A 23,497-nucleotide genomic window follows, 5' to 3' on the forward strand; every position below is an offset into this window, starting at 1 on the left:
GGGTTGTGGTTGGCTAGGACATGTGGCATGGGAGTATGTTGGTATTATATGTCAAACTGTCACTGAGTGTGAAGAATTTAGTGCATAGGGTTTACTAAAAATAATTTAGAGAAGTGTGTTTAGCATTGCTCTTCACATAGTCTGTGCCAAACCAAAATCATTCTCTTTAGATGTTAGTCTGTAATATTGGTACAGTTGGCACAATGTTAGAAATGTATTATGGTTAGCTAATGTCTACCTCTGGTCTTGAAGTCCGTATTACATCCTTCACCCTGATGTGTTTGATCCAATTCAGATCAAAATTTAAGCACAAAAACACAGACATTTGGGAAATGTGCTTAGTCTATTAGCTTTCTTGCAGAGAGAGATTGATACTATTCTCATGTATGTATGAGTCCCTACTGGTTGCCTGGCAACTGGTCTCGATTGTTTGGCTTTGGCACAAAACCCCCCAAAAATGGCAAAATAATTTTTACACTTTGGGTTTTGTTCAGATTAAACAAACGAGATGTGTTTATTAGTGAGCTTTAGAGGAGCTGGTAGACTGATTTTGTTGACAGCATTGCTAGCTGTTTTCCCTGCGTTTCCTGTTTTTGTGCTAAGCTAAGTTAGCTGGCTGCTAATAGTAACTTCAGAGAGTGCATATCTAATACAGTACATCCATGGTGCATACCGATTATCTCATCTGACTTGGCAAAAAAGAGAATTACCGCAAAATCAATTCAAAATGTCTTACTTTACCTTAAACATAAGTCATTGAAGTCAAATGTAAATGAATATCAGTAAATATAAAAACAAGATTTATTGCTGAAAACATACATGGTGCATCAAAAACAACCGTAGTCATGACAGATGTGGAAGAAACCTAACCATTTCTCTCCAATGATTTATAGCTTTATGTACACTTTGTTGTAAGTTTGAAAACAAAACATAAATTATGTAATTTCCATATTGAAGCTCAGTTTATAATTTTTATATATATTTTATTATTTTATAAAATATATGACAAGTCTGCACAAGCATTAAAAATACATTAATCTTTCCAAGTGACCCCATAGAAACACTCAAGCTTTGTTTTTCTAATAATAAATCAACAATTTGGCTAAAAGCTGTTTTATCTTGTACCTGAAATGTATCAAACTATATGATCCCTGGTATACATACTGTATTTCACACCATATACATATATAAACAAAGGTTTAATACTGTGCAAACTGCAACTGCTAATAATCCCTTAGGGCTAGCAGAAGGTCAATTCTGCATGTCTGTGTGTACTTGTATTTTACATAGTCCAAATGTACAATGAAAGTATGATTGGCACCTTTCTGTATACAAATGACACAATTTGTGTGTGAAATGCAAGTATTGTGAATGAGTTTTACTTTCTCATCTCAAAAGTCCAAGCACACACAGAATATTCAATAGCAATCCCCTTTGATAAATAATATCATACAAGTTATTACACTTTGGGAGCCAGCTTCCCAACATTTTCTCTGTGATTACTGCATATTCAACACTCAAAACCCTGCATTCCTTCGCTGAATGCATTTTTGATAAATAGAGAAATTATGACCAATGGTACAAATGCACTCAATAGAATTTTGGGACATCTAATATTCCTACATGTTCATACCTGGGAGAATAGGCTGAGTTCAAAGAGACAGACCCATGGTGTCTACTATGGTACAGTGTCCATGGTAACATGAAAGAAAGGCCGACCTCCCTTCAGGTCTAGTGAGACGTCTTCTTCTTCCTCCCGACCAAGAAAGTCATCCTTCCTGGACAGGTCTGTGGGGGTCTTACCACTTCCCAGGGATGGGTGTGCCACACTCGTACCAGCCTACATAAGTAACATGTGACTTCCCTCCAATCTCTCCAAAGTTGACAGGTTCCTGTCTCATCGCTCTATAAAACCCTGGTACAAGGACACAGAAGAGGGATAAGAGTCTACATAATAAAGATTTAATATGATCTGTTAATGGTTATAGCTAACCAATACCAATACCTGGCCTGCTTGGTAGCTGGTCAGCAAGCATCTGGGTGCCGGTCCGTCCATCCAGAAAGGAGTCTACAAACTGACAATGGTCCTCACCGTGCCCCGTCTGATCTCCAATGTTATAAAACTTCCCTACATGGAATACAGAGGAAGTAAAATTCTGGCTACAAAAGAAAATACATCTTCAATCTGAGTGTTCATATTGACACGAAATTGAACTGGGCAGAAAATGGTTATGCTGAGTTAAAAAGACAGTCCAAGTTATTTTATTCTCAGGACACTTAAGTCTTGCCAGGTGACTAGGAAGCTTTTAAATGTTAAAGTGGCCAGTGTTTTGTCTCACGCTGTTGTGGATTGATTTAAAAGCATTACTGCCAATGACAGGAACAGGATCAACACGTTTATGACAGTTAAGGATGCAAAGATTCTCTACAGCATAGTTTCTCAAAGTACAAATGTCTCATCATAGTTTAGAATGCCATTAAAAGTTATAAAAATGTCATAGTATAATATATCATATTAATGCCATAAAAAAATCATTAAAAAAGTCATAGTGTAGTATGCCATCAAAATGTCATAAAAAGTCATACTAGTATAGTATGCCATAAAAATTCCATTGTATGTCATGAAAATGTCATAAAAAATGTTATAGTATAGTATGCCATAAAAATGTCATAAACATGTCATTAAAATGTAGTGTCATGAAAATGACATAATATAGTATGTCATAAGAATGTCAGGAGAATGTCATAAAAAATGTCATAGTATAGTATGCCATGAAAATGTCATTAAAATGTCAAAGTATAGTATGCCATACAAATGCCATAAAAATGTCATAGTATAGTATGTCATGAAGAAAATCATAAAATGTCATAGTATGTCATAAAAAGTCATAGTATAGAAAATATATAAAGGTCATAGTATGTATTTCATTAAAAAAAACATTAAAATGCCTTAGTATAGTGTAATAAAGTCATAAAAGACATAGTATACTGTTATAAAAAGCCATAAAATATAGTATAGTATGTTATAATAGTCGTAAAATGTCATAATATAGTATGTCATAAAAGGTCATAAAAAAGTCAAAGTGTAGTATGTCATGGAAATGTTATAAAATGTCATAGTATAATATGCCATAACAAATATAATTTAAAAAAATTATAGTATGCCATAAAAATGTCATAGTATAGTATGTCATAAAAAAGTCATAAAAAGTCAAACTTTCATAAAACATGTCATAGTATTGTATGCCATGAAAAGTCATAAAAAAGTCATAAAAAGACATTATATAGTATGTCATAAAAATGTCACATTATACATGTTTTCTAAGATATTGGTTGTAGTTTTGACATCATTTTCAAGTTTAATTTCATATTTATTGCCTGTTTTATTTGTCCCATTTTCAGATGCATCACTTATGTTTGGCCTTTTATTTATTTGTTAATACACTGTATTAAAAACATTGTTTTTAATTTAGTGGCTAGGCGGGCACCTGAGCTAATGTCCTCTTGGAATATGTGTTGCAACTGTTAATATATTTTTCATATGTCATCTGGGAATTCAAGATCTTCAAAAATACTGTACGCACTGTTATCCAACTAAAACAAGTAGGTTCCCACAGAGCTGACATTTTGGAGATGCAATGTTTTTGAAAGTGATTTATAATTTGCTGATGGCCCCTGGGTTCCCTAAGCAGCTGTTTAGTTCACTAATATTTCAGTTTATAATTACCATTCAGAGAGTCACTCAGGTAAATCTTGTATCTCAAGGAGTTGCAGAGCTGAATGCCCACAAATTTTCGGTACCAAGTTCTCTTCACATACTGCTTTCCATTGCATTCAGAATAGTCGTCGGATTTAAATGGAAACTGAGTCCAGATGGCATCTTTGCCTGTGAAAAAGGAAAAGGCTTAATATACTGTTTGTTATATGTATAAATAGAATCCAAAACCAGTGAAGGTTAAACATTTTAAAAAGCTTAATTTTGCTGGAACACACTGATAAGAAGAGAAAAAGACAATATTCACCTGAAACATGTTCGCTCACTCGTGGATCCGCTACATGAGAGAAAGTTGCAATGAATAACGTCATGAAAACAACTTAGAATAAACACAGTCATAATACATCTTGAGACATTGTGCTAGACAAACCCAGACTTGTATCAGAGCCCATTTGGCATAGTATTTCCAGTCAGCTCCAACAGGCTAGGCTTTGATTGGGCAGGAGGCCAATTAAGTAGAGCATTCCCCTTTTAGTGTTGTCATTGTAAGTTTAAAATCACAACATTTGAACATCCCAGGGCTGCACTTCAGCTGCTTTACGATTGGTGTGCATTTAGTTTTGTTCAGAGTTCTCTAGTCCAGGTGGATGATATGCCTCCGTTAGAAATGAGCCTCGGAGGACAGCTGGTGAGCTGACAAGAGCCATGAGTCTTAATCAGTCAGACCCCAGTGCCATGTTGAAATTATTAGACTAACAACTGCTTAATAGCCCATCTTCTGAGATTCAAAGCAATGCTAATCTCTGCCTGATGATTAGGAACGTATACAGTGGCATTAACATGCAACTAATAAGTGTCTTCTGTCAGAGCAAACACATAAGGGTTTATCAAGAATTTCATCTATATGACTTTAATGGATTATATGTTTTGTAAAACTTGCCTGATTCTGTGCTAAAAGACACAGGATCACTGGAGGGTCCTGTTCCCAGCTCATTCTTTGGTGTTACTGTGAATTCATAACTGAAATAAAATAGAAGAAAAGAGAATAAAAGGCATAATCCACACTTTGAGGAGTTTTCAATCTGAATTCCTCCCAACCTCCAGAACCAGGACACATAATAGTTTTATGCCTTTGACAACTAAGAATGGGTCACGCACACACACACACACACACACACACACACACACACACACACACACACACCTGATGGTTATTCCATGTGTTGCATTCAGATGTCCTGGCAATAGTTGGGCCAGCAAACCCAGCCTAAGGGAGGGCTCTGGTGAATTTTGAGACTCCAGATGCTGAGATTTAATTAAAACCTCAGTGAACCTCTCCACCCAGATTTCCTCAGCTTTGGCCATTTTGTATTTGCAAACCTAAACATAATTTACTATAAGAAGTAGGCCTACTAGTCAATCTGAACATACCTTTGAAGGCAGTACACTAATAGCCTTTCAGTGCCATTTAAAACTCCTCTTTTGATGAGATCTACAATACACCTTATTAATGTAATCAGCCAGCAGTTCAAGCATACAGTATTTGTTAAAGATGCCTCGTGGAGTTTTCTTATAAACAAACAAAAGTAATGTGTACATTCAGTGTTACTACCCAACACATTGTGTGTATTGTGTGTATTCTTGAGTTCTAACAAGATGATGAATGCATTTCGTTCCTTATAAAACACTTGCAAAGCCAATTGTTCTTAAAAGTTTGAAACCTGCGTTGTTTACATCCATGTTTACTGGCAAGATCTCTTCTTCTTTACTGCCTTTGTTGGCGCATTAGTGTCTTTCTAGACATGTTATCGCCACCTGTTGAATAGTGTGACACCGATCAAAGGAATGTGTATTGTTTCACGTGCATGCATGTGCGTCCTCGAGCGTGTGCATGAGACAGAGACCCACTCATAGAAGAACTGCTTCATAGGGGCATGTAGCATCTCATAATTTATTTACTGCGCATAATGTAATAACTCTGCATAACTTAAATGTAATAAAAGCTCATAATGTAATAATCAGCACATAATGTAAGAAACCCTCGTTTTCTGAAAGCATAGGAACCCTTCTAGTTTTACACAGACATGACACATGCCTATGCACAAAACTGTTATTACATTATGCCCTCAGGGTTTTCTTACAGTATGTGCTGATTATTACATTATGAGCTTTTATCACATTAAGATTAGATCCCCAAGATTAGATCCTCAGCCCCACCTGCCCCCATCACCCTCTGTGGCTCCACAATTAACATTGTGGAGTCTTTCCGCTTCCTGGGAACTATCATCTCCCAGAACCTCAAGTGGGAGCTGAACATTAGCTCCCTCGTCAAGAAAGCACAACAGAGGATGTACTTCCTGCGGCAGCTGAAGAAATTCAACCTGCCAAAGACAATGATGGTGCACTTCTACACAGCCATCATTGATTCCATCCTCACATCCTCCATCACCATCTGGTACGCTGCTAGCACAGCCAAGGACAAGGGCAGACTGCAGCGTGTTATTCGGTCAGCTGAGAAGGTGATTGGCTGCAATCTGCTGCGGCTCCAGGACCTTTACGCCACCAGGACTCTGAAGCGTGCTGAAAAGATTGTGGCTGACCCCTCCCACCCCGGCAACAAACTCTTTGAGACACTCCCCTCTGGCAGGAGGCTGAGGTCCATCAGGACCAAAACCTCACGTCACAAGGACAGTTTTTTCCCCTCTGCCCTTAGCCTTATCAACAAGGCCCGGAAGCCACCCTGACTCTCTCCACACCCCCCCTCTGGCTCTACATGCCACTGTACTTAATCTGCTCTTTTTTATCTTAATTCTTACTCTCTTATTTTTAATACATTCTGTGTGTGTGTGTGTATATATATATATACATATATTTATACTTATATTGTTTGTTCTGTTAACCTGTTTGTTTAACTTATTTTAGAGAATGTATGACGTGCACCTACACGACCACAACAAATTCCTTGTATGTGTAAAAAACGTACTTGGCAATAAAGCTTTTCTGATTCTGATTCTGATTCTGATTATTACATTATGAATTGCTATAGGGTGCCCTGGTAGCTCACCTGGTAGATCACATACATCAAGGCTGAGTCCTTACCATAGTGGCCCTGGTTTGATTCAAGCCTGGCCCCTTTGCTGTATGTCATCTCATCTCTATCATCCCCCTTTCCTGTCTCTCTCTAAGCTATCACTATCCAATAAAGCAGAGATGCTGGAGAAAAAAGAAAGGAAAACTGCTCCATAGCGCTACTAGAGGTCAAAATCTCCACAGGGAATCTTTAAGCAAAATGTTTATACAGTATGGAAAACCTTATTGTAATGTAAGCTGGTTGTTGTTTCCAAACTAGACACAGTAAGAGTACCTGACCAACTGGAAGATTGATGGAAAACTATGTTAAGGTAGCCTGTCCCATTTTTACATTACATGAGCTGTCTGACATAATAATGTCTGATTCACATACCTGCTCTCTGGTTTAAGATTCTCCACGGCTGTGTGTGTCTGGTTGGTCGTCAGTACGGACACCTCCTCTCCATTTGGTCCTTTAGTGGTGGATACAACTTCATACTCTAATGAAAGGAGCAGGAATATCAGTGTGCTTTTGATAACACAAATTTTACATTTCAACTATGAACAGCTCCAAATTACACAACCTCATAACTTTGTGACCAGTTATCTGATTATCATGTTGAATCTGACAGTTCAACATGATGAGATGTTTTGATGAGAGAGATGTAAGAACTTGAGGCAGGATATGAGGTTTGGGGTTAAGATGTGAAAGGCCTCTCAAGCATCCAAACATGATTTACCTGTTACCACTTTATAATAATGATATGCTATGCTATGTATGTTAGTTTCACTAATGGGTAAAAGACTGACTGAAGGCATTTGGGAATCTGAGAGCGTAGCTGAATAAGTCTTTTCTTTTTTTTTGGGAGGGGGGGGCTTTTCTCTTTATTTGAAAGTGACAGTGGATAGACAGGAAAAGTGGGAGAGAGATGGGGGATGACACGCAGCAAAGGGCTGCAGGTTGGACTCGAACCCGGGCTGCTGCAGAGGACTCAGCCTACAGGGGGCGCACGCTCTTACTGGGTGAGCTAGAGGTCGCCCCAGCTGAATAAGTCTTTAACCCTCATTTCTGTCCCCTTTTCTTAAATGTCAGCCAATTTTATTAGTATTTATCGTACCTCTGGTTTCGTTGTCAGATTTCTGCCAGTCAAGAATGACAAAAGACGGGCAGCCCTCCACAGTAACCACAGTAAGGTTGGAGGGAGGGATGCGGGGAGGACCAGTCACATTCTGATCACTTCCCTCCTCGTCAGGGAAGTAAGAGAGGGAGGAGGTGATGGAGCATGGCTCATCTGGCTTCTTATCGGTCTTGTAGATCACATGGGGAGCTGTAGACGTGTACAATAAAAATGGCAGGTATTAATTTATGCACGCTCTTTTGGTTATTCATGCAGTAGTATCGAGTGAGCGAGCTGATGATTTCAGTGATTAAGCTTTTAAAACTGCAGTGGAGATGTAAAACGGCCATTAAGAAGTCTTACCCACAAAGCGCTTCTTTCCCATGATGTCTACCTCTGACGCAGGCAAGGGCCGGAATATGGAGGAGTTTTCATTTATGTCAAAACGGGTTGCTGAATAGCGAAACAGAAGAAAGGAGTTGGGATTAGTTTGATGTGCCAGCAGTCCCTGGAAGCTTTTTCTGTCTTCAACAACCGGCCAGCCCAGCACCTGCTTTGGCCTGCGCTCAGGCTCTTTGTCTGCCTCTTAATATTCCTTTCATTCTTTCTACCTTACTACTGTACCACTCCATCACCAATATCTCTTATTATCAAGTGCATCATTGACTCCAAGTGACAAAACATTTTCAATCACATTTTCTTACATTCATGGAGGTAGGCAATTTGAATTTCTCACATTCACAGAAATACTCAATTGCCTTCAGGTATGAAAGCAGTTGTGACTATGAGTCATACTTTTCCTCCTAAGATACATTAAAGTTGTGTTACTCATACTGTTTACTGCCGGGGCAGAGGTGGTTGTCTGCTGCTGTCTGCGCTCTTGCTTGGGCTTGGCTGTGACCGGAGGGAATGGCTTCAAGATGGACTCCTTGTCTCCTTGTTTCAGGTCCATGGGTTTATCTGAGGACAGAGCGCAGAAAGAGGAGGAGAAGAGATCAGTTCTTCACCCTCATCATCTGACTCATAGTCATACACAGTTGTGATCCATCTGCTCTGGCCATCCTCACTGAAGAACTCAGTGGCCTTTTCCTGGCTGCTGAAAGATCAGAGATCGCTTGTTGAGTAATATCTCTTGTGCTCTTTAAAGAGGAAAAAGGTCCGCCAGAATACATCTGCTGAGACCAAAGATGGTCAGAAGCATAACCATACACACACACACACACACACACACACACACACACTCTGTGCACATAACTACACTAATGTGTGGACAGAGAGATCAGTGCGAAAGTCCAGAAAAAAGACAAGAAAGCCATAGCAACAAGAACGCTGAGATGAGCTGTAATGTTAAGATCAGGTTAAGATGAGTGCTGTTGCACTGAAAGCTGTTTGGGAGTTGTAAGCACTTTTTTTATTTGCAGAAAATAGCTTAAAAACAGTGGTTCTCAAACTACAACGAAGGGTGTAGAGGCATTGCAGCCGAGACTTACTTGGCCTAGTGGAAAAATGTGTACTGGAACTAAAACTGAATAAATCAGATTCATGTGGGACTGATAAACAAACAAGAGTGCTTTCACGCTAGCAAGGCTGTAAAGATGGAGTCTAGCTTCATTCAAACAACAAAACATGTAAAATTCAAGATGGACAGGTTTTAGGGTTGAAAGGGAAAATAAGTGATGCTCATTGAGAAATCATGTCAATAGAAGTCAATAAAATAAGCTTATTTTATTTCAAGTTCACTTTCAATGCAGCAATTAAGCCTTGGGCCCTTGTGCCTTGCTGTTGTGTGTATAGTAAACAGGACAAGGTGCAGCAGTGTTTAGTGGTCAGTGCAGCCATCACTGTTGCCCTCACCGTGGTCACTAGGTTTCCCCACCAGGTTGGGTCTCTTGTTGACAGGAATAGAGGGACGCAGGACTGCAGGGACTTGTGGGAAACAAGAGTCCATTTCAGATTAAGAATCACATTGAAACAGAACAGGTGGTCAGCAGAAAAGAAGAGATACAACATTGAAAAGTGTTGTTGGTTATTTTAATAGTGCAATAATGATTAAAGAATGTCAAGTTTAAATTCATTTAGTAGGGCAGAAGACCGCAGTAATACTGTGTGCTAAAAAAAAAAAAATGAGTGTACAGAGACATAATATACAAGCAACAATAAAGCACATAAAAGCCAAGCAGATTGCATGTGAAATGCTGAAAAGTCACTTTGTGAAGTGCTGCCACAGAGCACCGCCATGGTCTTTGTCTAATGAAAACCATGTCAGTGTTTAAAAATCTTGAGACTATAAACCGGTGCTTTAACCACTCACCCAAAACTCCCCAAAAGAATAACTGAGGAATTTAAAAACCCTTAGTGAATCCTAAACAGGCAAGTAGGTAGCAGGTCCAACAACTTTTTTGTATGACTTTGGCTCCCTTCTGTAAAAAATCTTTGGATCTGATGCTGTTTGACCACCAGATTTTCCACCACATTCCTGCACCATGGAGAAAACAATAAAGATCAAGCCGAGCTATGAGATGAAGACCAGATCAATTTCACTGTAAACTGCGTTAATGAACGCAATAAATTAATTGGCTTCAGTGAACTGGATAAATAATCACAAGGAAGAGCAAGGCTTTGTAATGAAAACACTTTAGCTATAAACTGTCAATCTCAGATATCTTAACATTAGGGATGTAAAATGATTTAATGTTGTTAAACAAGCATAATGTCCAGTTTTTTAAACATTATCTGTGGGTTTTTTTTGTTAAATTGCTGTAACAGTGGTAATTTACGCTGGGATTAATAAAGTATCTACCTATCCATCTAGAGGTAGTAGTTAAACTCTGGGAGGTTTGACAAATGCAATTTCCTTCACACGTTTCATATCCGTTGCTTAGACATTATCCATTTTAACTGTTGTGATTAATTTCCAGAGCATGCACTCCCTTCGCGATTTGCCATTTTCTTATCTCAGAGATTCATTAGTGGTCACTCTGTCAATAAGATTCTGTAATTGTCAAATTGTTGAGCCCAAAACAACTCAAAAACATTTCTTTTGGATTTGTTTCGTCTCTTGGAGCTGACCTCACAGAGTCTGCATAAATCAGTGATCTCTGGCATCTCCAAAAGAAAAGAGTTGAGGCTATCAAGACAAACTGAAACAACATCTGCCTACAAGTCTCACTGATTAACACTGAGAATACATTCAAGAAGGACCTCTGACTCACACATGGTATAACTGAAAGCTAATGGCAAACATATGTTCATACAGAAAATCACTATGGTGATGCAGTTATTTAAATACCAGTCTCAAGATATATAAATACAAAAGACTGGGGTACGTAAAGTGAAGGACTGCCAGTTCAAAAAAGTGATGTCATGGTCAACTGGACAGGAAATGAAAACAGGGCCTACATGATGTGATGTGATAAGATGTGATACCACCGATAGACATGTCAACAATATGTCTACAATGCATATAATACGATCTGGTCGGCGTTCTTCAGTTTCTACAGTGGGTGTGTTTGGTTTGAAGTCGCACAATAAACCCCTCAAACAGCAGGCTGAGTGTCTAAAGTGCCGGAGGCCTCAGACTCAGTTTGTTGATGTAAAACAGCACCAGTGGTGTGAGCGCTGGTTTCTGTCAGATAACTTCATCTTCAAAAATGTGAAAATAGATGCAATCAAAACACAGAGATTTACGTTAAGTCCAGAAATATATTCCCACTGAAATACATACCAGTGTCTCACATCACTGGGGTTTGTTGATTGTGCAACACATACTCAGAGGGACACTGAGTTACCATTACACACCTGCAGTCCACTAAACAGAGCTTGGAAACAAATTCCAGTTGAAATGCCAATGTGAAACTGAGCTCTATAAAACTGTCAAGGACATGCTCTAATTCACGGCACAAGCAAACACTGTACCAGCTGTTATGTACAATACAAAGTTGCAGAGCACTGTGTAGTATAAGAAGCATTAACGATAATATGTAGTTGCGTGTCATTTACTTCATGGGGCCAGAAGAGTGAACTACATGTAGGTTATGTCTTTTTAGAAAAGATACAAACAGTAAAGTCCTAAAGTCATTAGGAGCTTTGTGCTTGGATGTGTGTGCAGGGTGGCAAGCATAATGACTATTTGTTTCTGTAGAGTTGCTTCCAGTGAGCCATGTGACTCCCTGAAGACCTCTGAAACTGTCAAAGTTTCCAGAAATAACACGCACCAGCTGTGACATGGGACTGAAGCACAACCTCTCTTCACAACTCCACACAACAAGGAGTGAGCGGGCATCACTATTAATACGTACATGTGGTCCAGACATGGTTTGTATTACTACTTGCGATGGATTCAATTACTTTAATTAACTGAGCCTGCCTGGCAGAATGGAAACAATGTGATTGACCAAATAAAAAGGGCAAACCACATTCACCTTTCACAACAAGCAGGTTTAAGCCGTTCTCAAACTAATTCAAACCAGTTTTCTGATTTAAGGTCCATATGTGCGATAGACTAAACAATGTGGAGAGGACATGTATATGCCAAAATTGAATTATATATGGCTTCAGTCTCAGTCATGTATGTAAGCTAATGGGACTATTGGACAACACAGATCACAACCAAACACAAAACGTCATACTGACAGACAAGACAAGAATTGTGACAAAAGCACTGTGTGGGATGGGACATAACAGTGCCTCTTAGGTTAATGAATGAGCTTAAAGGTGATTATCTTGGTTTGTCTTTACCAGGTTTCTCTCTGGACCACACCACAGGTTTAGGAAGAGCATTGCCCCTATGATGCGCCCCATCGGCTGTTGGAGGGAGAAAAAAGCTTGTTATAAAAAAAAAAAAATTGTCACTCAGACAAACAAATACAAGGAAAGTCAGAAAGAAAAGATGCTAGTCTTTCTTTAATACTATTTTCTTACTTTTCTTAATGTCTCATGTCAGTAAGAAATAAAGCTGGAGACTTGTTTGGGTCTTTAACCTGATTTTACAGATGTTCTGGACATACAAATGGAATGCAATGACTTAAAAACATAAATTCTATCCTCAGACAGTTCTCACTATATTCTTCTATAACTCTTTGGGGAGTGTGCGGGTGTGTTTGAGAGAGGAAGAAATACAGAGAGAGAAAGAAAAAGAGACTGGCTGTGGCGACTGTACTGTCTGCACAGTGCTTGGCTTGGCATGGTTGGTGTAAAATGTGGTGTGTCCTGGCCAATGCTGTGGCCAGACTTCCCACCCGGCCAGCAAGAAGGACCGTAAATCATGTTAACGATCTTGACCCCAGAGACGCCACTGCTGCTCATGGTAAAACTGTGAAATACAAACCGAGCACATGTGGAGGAACATGGAGAACATATGGACTGTAAGAGGAGGTGTAGCTGAAGATTGAGCGGGAGAAAGGCCCAAGTATCCAAATGTATATTATATGCATTCAAACACAGATCATGTGCTAAATCAAGAGCCATACGTTTGTTTTCCTTCTTCTGTAGATGCACAGCTGCAGAGGAGAGAGTGAGATAGTGCTGACAGGTGAGGATAACCTGAGGTAGCTACTTGGAAAGAGGAAATAAGAGGAAGGGAAGTGAGTTATCCATTACCCCCAGGTGTGCTGGAGCTGTGAGAGGAGGTGAATGTCTTGGATGGAGAAACTGGTCTGCCACTATTACGAGTGGAATGAGGAGGAACCCGGGTCCTGGTCAGAGTGGTGTTTTTTCCTGCTAGAGGAACTGAAGAGCTAATGGGAGAACGAGGAACTTCAGCAATGGATGGTCTAAGGACGCCAGTACCTAGATGAGCAGAAAGGCAATTTGGGAGGTTAGAGATGGTCCACTTCTGACAGCTTGACATCTTTACCTAGATAGAATAAATGATAGAGCACATAAGTGGAAAGGAAGAGTGGACAATGAATGAAATGACAGAGAGGCATAAATGAGATTGAAAGCCAGCCAGTCTGTTCTGGTTGTGAGTGGGCAGGGGTGAGGTGAGTGTGCTGGGCTGAAAATGGAAGCACACAGGGTGGCATGGGTAATGATGGAGTGGGGTGTGTAGAGGGGTAGGATGGAGATGGAAATGGGGAAGCAGTGACATCATCCAATGGTTTGAAGTACAACGGAAAGCACTGGGTTCCATGTGACTTGACGAAAGCAGAGATGGTAACGGGACAAACTTGTCATGGTGTTTACCCTGATTGTAACTACCAGCCTTCTTTGTAGCCAGGGCAGGTCTTGGTAGAGGCTTGCCCTCTTCTGGTGGACTAGGAGCTGTATGAAAGAAAACTCACTATTTATCTTTTATCTTTTATTTATTTATCTGAATATATTTTTGACTTTTAAAGGGGGCATAATGGAGATAATGGACAATGGGATTATTGTTGGTTTTAAATCAATGCAGCTAGTAAAGGTATTTGTTGTGACCATGATATCCATGAAGAGTAAAATCTTTCATGTAGTCAGACAATGCTGAACTCTGACTGGAGGACCAATTTAGATGGCACATTGGCAAATCCAAGTAATAGTCCATATACACATAATGGACTCTCTGTCTCTTTGTCTCTCACTACCAATTTAGAACATTTAATCATGGTTTGGAGGAGTTTCTAAATACAAAATATATTGCAAGGATATGTTTTTTTAACAACTCATCAACATTACCTGAAAATCTAGTGAATTTATTACCAGCTTCTGGTTTTGATAACTTTTCCTTAAAAACTCAATACAAATATTTTAAATGAATATGCCCCTTTTAAAATGTAACTTTAGATCAGGTCTTAATACTTGATTGTGTGGATTGCTGATGGCAAAAAGAAGGGTCTTTACCCGTAGAGACTGCCTGCCTTGGGGTGACCTTGGTGGGATCAGAGGAGGTCCTGGTCTGAGAATGAAGCCCAGGTTGAGGTTGTGGCTTGGAAGGAGGTTCAAGCGGGGATTGAGTCTGGCCATTTGGTGAAGGTTGTGGTTGGGGAATGGGTTGAGAATGAGATAAAGGTTGGGCCTGGGTCTTTGTTGGAGGTTTTGTTTGGGGCCACGGCTGAATCTTTGGGTGAGGTTCTTGTTGGTCCCTAGTTCGGGGCTTTTGTTTTATTGGTTGAGGGTGTCGTTGAGGCTTTGGCTGCTTTTTTATTTGAGGTGGTTGCTGGGGCTTGGGTTGACTCTTTGGTTGAGGCTGTGTTTTGAGCTTGGGTCGGAAAAGGATGATCTTTGGTTTAAGTGTTGGTTGGGCCTTAGACTGCTGCTTGGTGGTTAGTTGAGGCTCTAGATTGGTTTTTAGTGGAGGTTGTGGCTGAGGCTGTGGGTTGGTCATTGGTTGAGGTTGTGTTTGGGTTTGTGGCTCAGTTGTAGATCGAAATTGTGATTGAGGTTGGGGCTGTAGGTTTGGTAGTGCTTTTTGGGTCTGCGGTATGTTATGTAGTGTTGTTTGAGGTGTTTGAGGATGTGCCATGGGTGTGGGCTGGGGAGGTGTTTGAACTTGAGGATGGGTCTTTGTATGCAGATGTGTTTGAGGTTGGGCCTGGTGTTTGGGCTGGTGTGTTGTTTGAGGTTGTGGTTCAGCCTGGATCTGGGCTGTGGTTTTAGGCTGTGATTGGGGGTGTGGCTTTGGTGATGATGGGGGTTGTGATTGAGGTTGGGTCTGGATTTGGGGCTGGGATGTTGGTTGGGGTTGAGGTTGAGGTTGGGTCTGGAGTATGGGCTGTGATGTTGGTTGGGGTTGTGTCTGGAGTATGGTTTGGGATGTGAGTTGGGGTTGTGGTTGTGTCTGGAGTATGGGTTGGGATGTGAGTTGGGGTTGTGGTTGGGTCTGGGGTATGGGATGGGATGTTGGTTGGGGTTGTGGTTGAGGATGAGCCTTCACCCACATTTGATATTTTTGTCTTTGGGGATTTGGTTGTGGTGGTGGCCGATACTGGGGCTGGAGCAGGGGGTTTGGTTGAGGTTGTGAATGAGGTTGTGACTGGGGATGTTGTCTCAGAGGATGTTCTCCGTGTTCATCTACATCTGTATGGGGAACTGGTACAGAAGCCATGGTGGTTGTGTGTAGTGGAAGACAGGGCTTGGAAGCTAAAAGGACCTCCATCAAAGGAGGCATGACAGATCTGGAAAGGTCTCCTCCTCCTGGGTTGTGTGAGAGAGAGAAAATATGGCCATGAAGCCACAATACTGCGCTGTAAAATTTCAAATATTCTGTAGGAAAGAGTATTTTCCAAATTAAAATAAAAAAAATGTTATTTTATTGTTTAGAAAATAATAAAAGCAAGACATAAATGCAGTTAGGGAACAGCTGAAATTTAGATCAACAGCTACTGTCCTGAGAACTCATAGAGCTAATCTTGGAATAAAGCACAGGTTACACAATAACTTCTACCTGGCACATGTCAGATAGAGGAGGGTCCAATTTCAAAGGCCGACCATATGGAGGTATTTGAAATGTAACAGCCGTGTTACTACAGAAAGGCTTAGCTACCAGGGCCAGGACACCTGTCAGCGACAACCATCCAAATCCATTGGCTGTGCCTCTAAGAGGCTATATCACATGAGGGTTTAATAGTTGCTGACTGATTGCTTGCTGTGGGATTTTGATGGACCATTCTTAATTGATTGTTCAATCTTCAATCAGATGTTCACCTCAGTGAAAGAGAATGAGAGGGTAAAAAGAGGAAGTCAGAAAATAAGAGAAAGAGAGAGACAGAGAAACAACAGGAAAGCAAAGAAAGCAACAGATAACATTGTATTTGAGGCATTTAGTACCTCTACTCAACTTTGCGGCCATGTAATTTTGAAAATACCTCTGTTTTTGGGTGTTGTTGGCCAATTTAGTTGAATTAGCCAACCAACCAAGAACAGGGAACATTGGCCAAATGATTATTTCCTGGTATTGCCATCTGTATATCAAAAAGAAACGGAAACTATAGCCATCCTAATACAGGGACTGGATCCTCAAAATCAACCAATTAATGCTATATTAAATAACTGGCTGGTGATAGTGGGATAATGAGGGTTGCAAATAACATAACAGTTGCATCCTTTCAAATTCAGGCTGCATTTGAAGGAGCCTTGGAAATTGAACAGGTCTATTTGGTTATATTGAGATGTATCCAGGCCCTGAATTGGAACCTAGCATTTATATGACAACATTCTAGCTTAATTTATAAGAATTAAGGTTATTTGCAAATATAATACAAGATAAATGTTGGAGAAAGGGACACACAAGGACAGGATAATACAAAAAAGGAAGGTACAAATTCCTGCAGGAAAGAGAGGAATGTCATGTGCATGCAGTTATGTCATGCAGATTTCACACCATCGCCTGCGTTGCACCGAAAGCAAAAGCCTCAGGTGTGTCATCAACAAAAATGGTGATAAATTTATCATACTGTAAATAAACTGAAAGAAAAAACATATTATCATATATAGTATATTGGACTGATACAAGATTGAGTAGGTAATGAACGGTTTACAAATGCCAAAGAAACGAGAGGAAGACACAGAATTTAGAAATACAGTCTATTTGAGGTATGAATGATCTGAAATGGATTGGTTGACTGAGCAGCACCTAATAGGGTTCTGAGATAAAATTGTGGTGCTATTGTGGTATATATTGAAAATCAGTCACTGTAAAAATAACTCGACATACACAACAGAACCTAGGTCATTAAGAATCCCTGCAAGCTTTGTTGCTGCTAAATTGCCATGCAGCCAAGGCCACCTACCTTACAGTCATTACAACCCAAACAGCTGACACCATCAGTTTCCACAGGGAGGGTCTAGCTACTGTACCCACTCAGAGCATGCTACTCTTACTCATGCAGCTAATTACAAAAAGACATTGTAAAGCATTGCCAGCCTCCTCAATTACAGTCTGTCATGTATATTACTGCATACAGCCTGAATGAGAGCCATAAAGCTTTTTCAAAAAGTACCATGATTAACTGTTTACCGATTGGCCGTTTGGTGACCACAGGCAGGGTGGGTCCAGGGGTCAGCAGAGATTCCTGTCTAGTAGTTGTTGTGGGAGCTGAGAAATATAGTGTACGTTAGTAGACCCGGGAGAAATGTATTTTCTATATGTCCTGCAGAATGTACAAAAATTGTGTATGTGCAGTAAACCAGTAGCAGGATAGAGGGAGAAGTCAGGTAGAATGGTCAGAGGTAAGGTTTTTCTGACCTCTGAACTCTTTAGGTCAGAAAAGTCATTACCAAGAGTTGTCTTTGGGGCTATGTTCCGGGAGACGGGCAGTCTGCCCTGGGTCCTGTTATGGAGAACTGACAAGGACAGGGGAGGAGAGATTTAAGTCAAGGAGTCACACATAAGATGTCCTCATAGTCCTGAAAAAAAGAGTATGTAGGAATTATATTCATGCACCTACTTCACAACAGCAAAATGTGTTTTGGATGAAACAATGCCCCCTGCATTCTATTTTTGTATTGTACCCATCAGCAAAATGTGCAATGTTGATCAGTTGTTTATTCCTAGACTATCTGAACATGGCATATTAGGTTCTTTGGCCACATGGGGGTCGTGGATACAGGCTGGAAATACGAAATTAACATATTATGACCTTAGCTGATATGATAAAGAGTCGAATATTATTCATTCTCATTTTAGCTCTGTTGTTTGGGCTTCACCAACTCCTGAGTCTTTAGCTGCTAAATACTCCACCAGCTAGTTGCCTACTTTATGTGTCTGCTGTTTGGTGCTGAGCAGGTAATGTACACAGGGAATTTTTGGGGGCTTTTTTTGGCTGAAAACAGCTGCCTGTTGTGGCCGAAGTTGTACAGTTAGAGTAAAGCCCAATTTATGGTCCTGCATTAAATCCATGCCATAGGTAAGTGTAGATACATGTAGATACAGACCCTACGCCGCAGCCTGACACGCACCTCTCAAAAAATGAAAACACATTGCGGCGACGCAGACCACGACAACTGTGATTGGCCCGCTTGGCCGTGGCTTCGTAGCGTTGCACATCTCCCCATACTGCCCAGTACACACATGCCGGCTCTACTATTCTCTTAAAGAGATACGCTAGAACGACCCAGACACCAGCGCCCAAGTATAAACCTCAGGCCACTTACGGCTGTGGCGTAAGCTCTGCGTAGAGCTCCTGCAGAACCATAAATCCCGCTTGAATCATAACAGTTAAAGTTGTGAGACTAAAACACTGAGATGATAGATGCTGAAACTGTAGAGCTGAAGGGGAACTGCAGAGTCGGTTGATAATGATTACTTAAAATGACCCATTTCACATTACTCATTTGAGCTATTGTTCTTTAAACAATATTGATTATAGCCATGTTCAAAGGTAAAGTAGGTTGCATCACTAATGAAAAATAATTAAAAATGAACATACTTTGTGGTAGATTGGTGTTTATTGGTCTCTTTATCTTGATTTGTGGAACATATTATTTTGTGCTAAGCCCGTCATTATGGGCCCCCAGTTTAAACAATTTGTGCCCAGCAAATAAAAATTGTGAATAAAAAAAAGTTAAACTGGATATGATGATGTCCTGCAAAAGTGATAAATCAAAGGTTCTAGTTGAAAATGTTCCAGTTATGAGTCTTAAAGCAGGGGATAGTGAAAAGGGCTGAAAAATATTTCTGTGTAGCAATAAATCATACTATCTTACAACAATTCTGCATCAACAGCTACAGCTAACCCAGGGTTCAGTGGGTTAGCCCAAAAGCCGCATGTCTCTATTGGCTTACCATGACGAGGAGGAAAAGGGAAGGAGTGGGGATCTGGCGTTAAAGGTTTCTAAAGGGTGAAAGACAAAAAGACAAGGGGGAGAATTGGTCATTAGTCTTTGTAATGATCACAACAAGTCTAGGTGATAGCATTTGACTTCAATCTCTTTCTCTGCCTCTTTCTCTGTGGCCGCATTTCCACCTGGTACTTACGTAAGGCTGTCCACTTGTGATCGGATCACTCAGATCAGATTTTAATACCAGGTGGAAATGGGTCTGTGTTTCATAAGTCTTAGGTCCTCTACTCCATCTCAAATTGGCAAAGTCCCTGCTGAGAAGCTTGTTATTTGAAGTTTCCCTCTGGAAGGGCAAGTGGCTGATTCTCAACAGCTGTGATGTTTTACGAGTGTAGAGGCAGGGCCATGTGACACATCAGCCCTCCACTGTCAGTAAATCATTGCCACCCTTCTCCTTTCAACTACTTTTTTTTTACACTGTTATGCTTCCTCCTTTATCCTTCTTTCACATCTCTTTTTTTTATTCCACCCAAGAAGTTAGCTAGCTACAGACTGCTCTCTTGGCTTGGCCGGTCCTGGCTGCACTGGTGCCGTTTCCATTCAGCAGTTGGATGGAAAACTAATGAGGCAAACAACCCTGAGAATAGCATAAGCTCACTAAAGTGCACAACATGGACTCTAAAGCCTGTTGCCTGTTCCAAATATACACCCTGTTCCCAAAAGTACACTAACACTTATTTAATTTCACATATTATTAGAATACAACACTGATGTAAGAACATCTTAAACAATACAGCTTCATAATATTATTTATAATGCTTTGGTTATGCTTAGATTAGAAATTAAGTGTGTCCAATACATACCACAGGGTTGACAGGACGTTTAAAGATTTTCCTGATGGCCTTCTCTAGAAAATATGGCACAAGATAAAAAAATCAGTAAAGAAAACAATCACATCGGAACTAATATAAAGTGAAATAACTAAACAAAACCACATGCTTTGCTCAAATCCCATTTCATCTTGGAAGATTGAATGAGAGAGTTCCTCAGTAGTGGCTTAATACAAGTTAACTACAAGATGGTTTTGATTTAGTAAGACTGGTTAGTATCTCCTGCTGCCATCATGTAGTCACAACAAAACACTGCTAAAATAGCAAAAGTGCTGTTTCCTAAATGAGATGATGATGAAACAGATTTATACACAAAGTCTTTAGACTATCAAGACTAAAAAAGAACAGAAACAACATGAAGCAATACTTTCTTAGGGGCTGTGTAACATTGAACAACAAAACACAGGTTTTTCTAAATTAAACATCATTCAACTATAATTTTGTCCAAAGAAATCCTGGTGACAAATTCTGCTTAAAAACATGTTCCCACTTATTCTGAAGGCCAGATGCTTCTTTAACGATGTGCCTCTGGCCTTCAGAATAAGTGGGAACATGTTTTTAAGCAGAATCTGTCACCAGGATTTCTTTTCACCAGGATTTCTTTCTTGAAGATACATATTTAAACACAAAAAACTATTTCTGGCCACATGACAAATACTGCACGGATCTACTTTACTTGGATTACTTTTTTCCTATTTGCAACAGCCATAGCAAGAGTTACAGTTTTAGTTGTAGTGTGAGCGAAAATATCATGTGAAAAACCAACATCAGACATACCCTCAATGGCTCCTGAGATGTTGTGAATGACTGGCTTGCTCCACACTCCAGTGCCATCCTTAGAGTTGGGCTGGACACCAAATTCATAGACTGTGTTGGGCCTCAGGTTATCAATGACCGTGTCGCTAGTTGGGCAGGTCTGGTAGTTCCACTTCCTGTTTCTCTCACGATAACGCACTGTGTAGTGTCTGAGCCGAAGACAGAGCAAAAACAGAACATGAAGATAAAACAGTAAATCCTACATCTTTTACAAAACTCAGACATCCAGATGATAGAATATCTAGTACAAGAAATACTTAAATGTCACGGTAGAACTTATCTTAACAACAGCAGGGGCTTGATCTTAGTGTATGCTCATATAAAAATAAAAATAAATGTATGCACTCCTTGCAAAAAAATGTCTATCTCAAGTTTTCCAGTGCAGTTTAACACTGTATATTCTGGCATGAACTGCACAATCAGGATACAAGGTTTTGATGCTATGACAGAAATTTGCTACTCTTCCCACAAAATAACTGATGCATGCTTCTATCCCTTCATTCAGAAGACACATGTGAAACTAATACATAGACATAGACATAAAACCAAGAAGAGATTTGTTCCAAAAGGCAAACTAGGATTTGTTTTCGATTAAATCGTTCCAAAATGGCTTTTTTTTTTTTTTTTTATTAAACAGAAGAAAAACTGGGGGGTCCACAGTGTCAGACTTTGAAAACCCCTGCTCTGTTGCATGACAATTAAGTTCTTAAAAATGTGTGTGTGTTAGTGCATCTCACCCATCCTCTAGACAGTCATTCATGACGTTGCCTTCATAGGGAGTTTTCAGAAGGGTCCCCCAAGACAAGATAACTGAGGTGGGGGTCACTGACCCAAGGACTAGGTGTAGCGGCTTCTGCAGTTCCACTTTACCTGAGAACAAATTATACTTTTACCTCCATGTCCACCTCAATCCCAAGTGCAAATTTTTACCACGTCACCTTGATGATGAATATTTTTTATAACATTCCTGTAGAAGAATTACCTGTGCACTGCTTTTTCACCTCATTGGTTGGGATGGGCTGTACAGCGATAAGGTACTTGGGTTCAGCATCTAAACACAGCAGAGGAGCAAACTAGAGGTTATGCATCCTCTAAGCACTCTCTTTTAGGCATGACTAAAAAGGTCAAAATACAATTCACATGTGCATAATAGCAGTCTGTTCCTCATCTCTAGGTGGACATATCAACAGCCTTTCTTACCAAACTCAGTCTCATACGGCTGTCCGTTCTCAGGCAGCTGAATGAACTGTTTGGAGAACATGCTGCTGCCGTAGCCCAGGATGTAACCTTCAAGCTTGGTGTCAGGGTTGGGACGCAAAAACGTCATCACGATGGTGTCTCCTGTGGCGTTGATACGGACTTTCATGTTCTGACGTCGCACTGGGGAGACAGGAGAAGACACAACTGTTCCATTAAACACTGATTTTGAGAATATCACATCACATGATATAGGACACAGTAAGTTGCAAGAAGGCCCTGTAAAGGTTTCTGCACACTTTAGTCCAATGCAAGTACTTTAAGATTGAACAAAGCTTTTGCTCATTATAGACCTTCACCATGGCAAATGTTTTACAAAAGGAGTCTGAGAGCTTCTAATGACATCAAATAGAGCACACCTGGGCTTTTTCATGCAAGTATACATGGGAAATGGAGTTTAATATTGTAGAACTTAAGTTCAAAATATATATCAACTGCCACAAATACAACAATGTCACAAAAAGTGAGACTTAATCCATACAGACAGCAACCAGGAAATAAATACAGCACAAAAATGGGGAAATCTTTTTCCATTTTACTCTCTCTTTTTTTTTAAGCAGAATGAAAAGTTTGTGAGGAAGACTTCACAGAGTTACGTCTAGTTTGTGACACTTCTGTCCTCCATCACTTCAGACGTCCACTCAGGGAGTCCATGCAGTCAAAGAAGACTTGCTGCTGGTTAAAATTCTGCTACGGTGTAAGTTGATGCTAAGTGGAAGCTAATAATAGGGAGTTTATTAAGCTAGCACAACAATTGAAGAAGTACCTAATAACACTTTTTATTGGGTCTCTAACTGAATAAGAAGCTTTTAGGGGTGTTAGCGGGTTTAATGTGTGCCTGTGCTCAGAAATGTCCTCAGAACAGGTCATGTTGGCTTTGGTTTATTATGAACCACCCTTTGATGCCTGTCCTCATCAAATATCTGTACCCAGGCTCT

General features: G+C 40.1%; 1 protein-coding gene across 2 annotated transcripts in view; it reads right to left on the reverse strand.

The window, feature by feature from the left end:
• Positions 1–777: 777 nt before the first annotated feature.
• abi3bpa (ABI family, member 3 (NESH) binding protein a) overlaps positions 778–23,497 on the reverse strand; it is a 34,003-nt gene continuing 11,283 nt past the window's right edge. The window contains exons 2-23 of one of the 2 annotated variants that reach the window (XM_078262246.1): positions 22,503–22,682; positions 22,285–22,353; positions 22,040–22,172; positions 21,264–21,451; positions 20,460–20,503; positions 19,601–19,649; positions 18,094–18,159; positions 17,834–17,911; positions 14,719–16,011; positions 14,086–14,163; positions 13,501–13,689; positions 12,640–12,705; positions 9,757–9,828; positions 8,737–8,862; positions 8,266–8,355; positions 7,903–8,112; positions 7,179–7,284; positions 4,656–4,735; positions 4,023–4,052; positions 3,728–3,886; positions 2,006–2,128; positions 778–1,915 (exon numbers count right to left, since the gene is read on the reverse strand). In XM_078262246.1, the coding sequence (XP_078118372.1) occupies positions 1,800–1,915; positions 2,006–2,128; positions 3,728–3,886; positions 4,023–4,052; positions 4,656–4,735; positions 7,179–7,284; positions 7,903–8,112; positions 8,266–8,355; positions 8,737–8,862; positions 9,757–9,828; positions 12,640–12,705; positions 13,501–13,689; positions 14,086–14,163; positions 14,719–16,011; positions 17,834–17,911; positions 18,094–18,159; positions 19,601–19,649; positions 20,460–20,503; positions 21,264–21,451; positions 22,040–22,172; positions 22,285–22,353; positions 22,503–22,682 (3,545 nt within the window). In that variant the 3' untranslated portion in view covers positions 778–1,799. The remainder of the gene's footprint in view (positions 1,916–2,005; positions 2,129–3,727; positions 3,887–4,022; positions 4,053–4,655; positions 4,736–7,178; positions 7,285–7,902; positions 8,113–8,265; positions 8,356–8,736; positions 8,863–9,756; positions 9,829–12,639; positions 12,706–13,500; positions 13,690–14,085; positions 14,164–14,718; positions 16,012–17,833; positions 17,912–18,093; positions 18,160–19,600; positions 19,650–20,459; positions 20,504–21,263; positions 21,452–22,039; positions 22,173–22,284; positions 22,354–22,502; positions 22,683–23,497) is intronic. The other variant, XM_078262247.1, reaches the window with a different exon arrangement.

This window comes from Sander vitreus, chromosome 11 (genome assembly GCF_031162955.1).
Source record: "Sander vitreus isolate 19-12246 chromosome 11, sanVit1, whole genome shotgun sequence".
In the NCBI taxonomy this organism is placed as follows: Eukaryota; Metazoa; Chordata; class Actinopteri; order Perciformes; family Percidae; genus Sander; species Sander vitreus.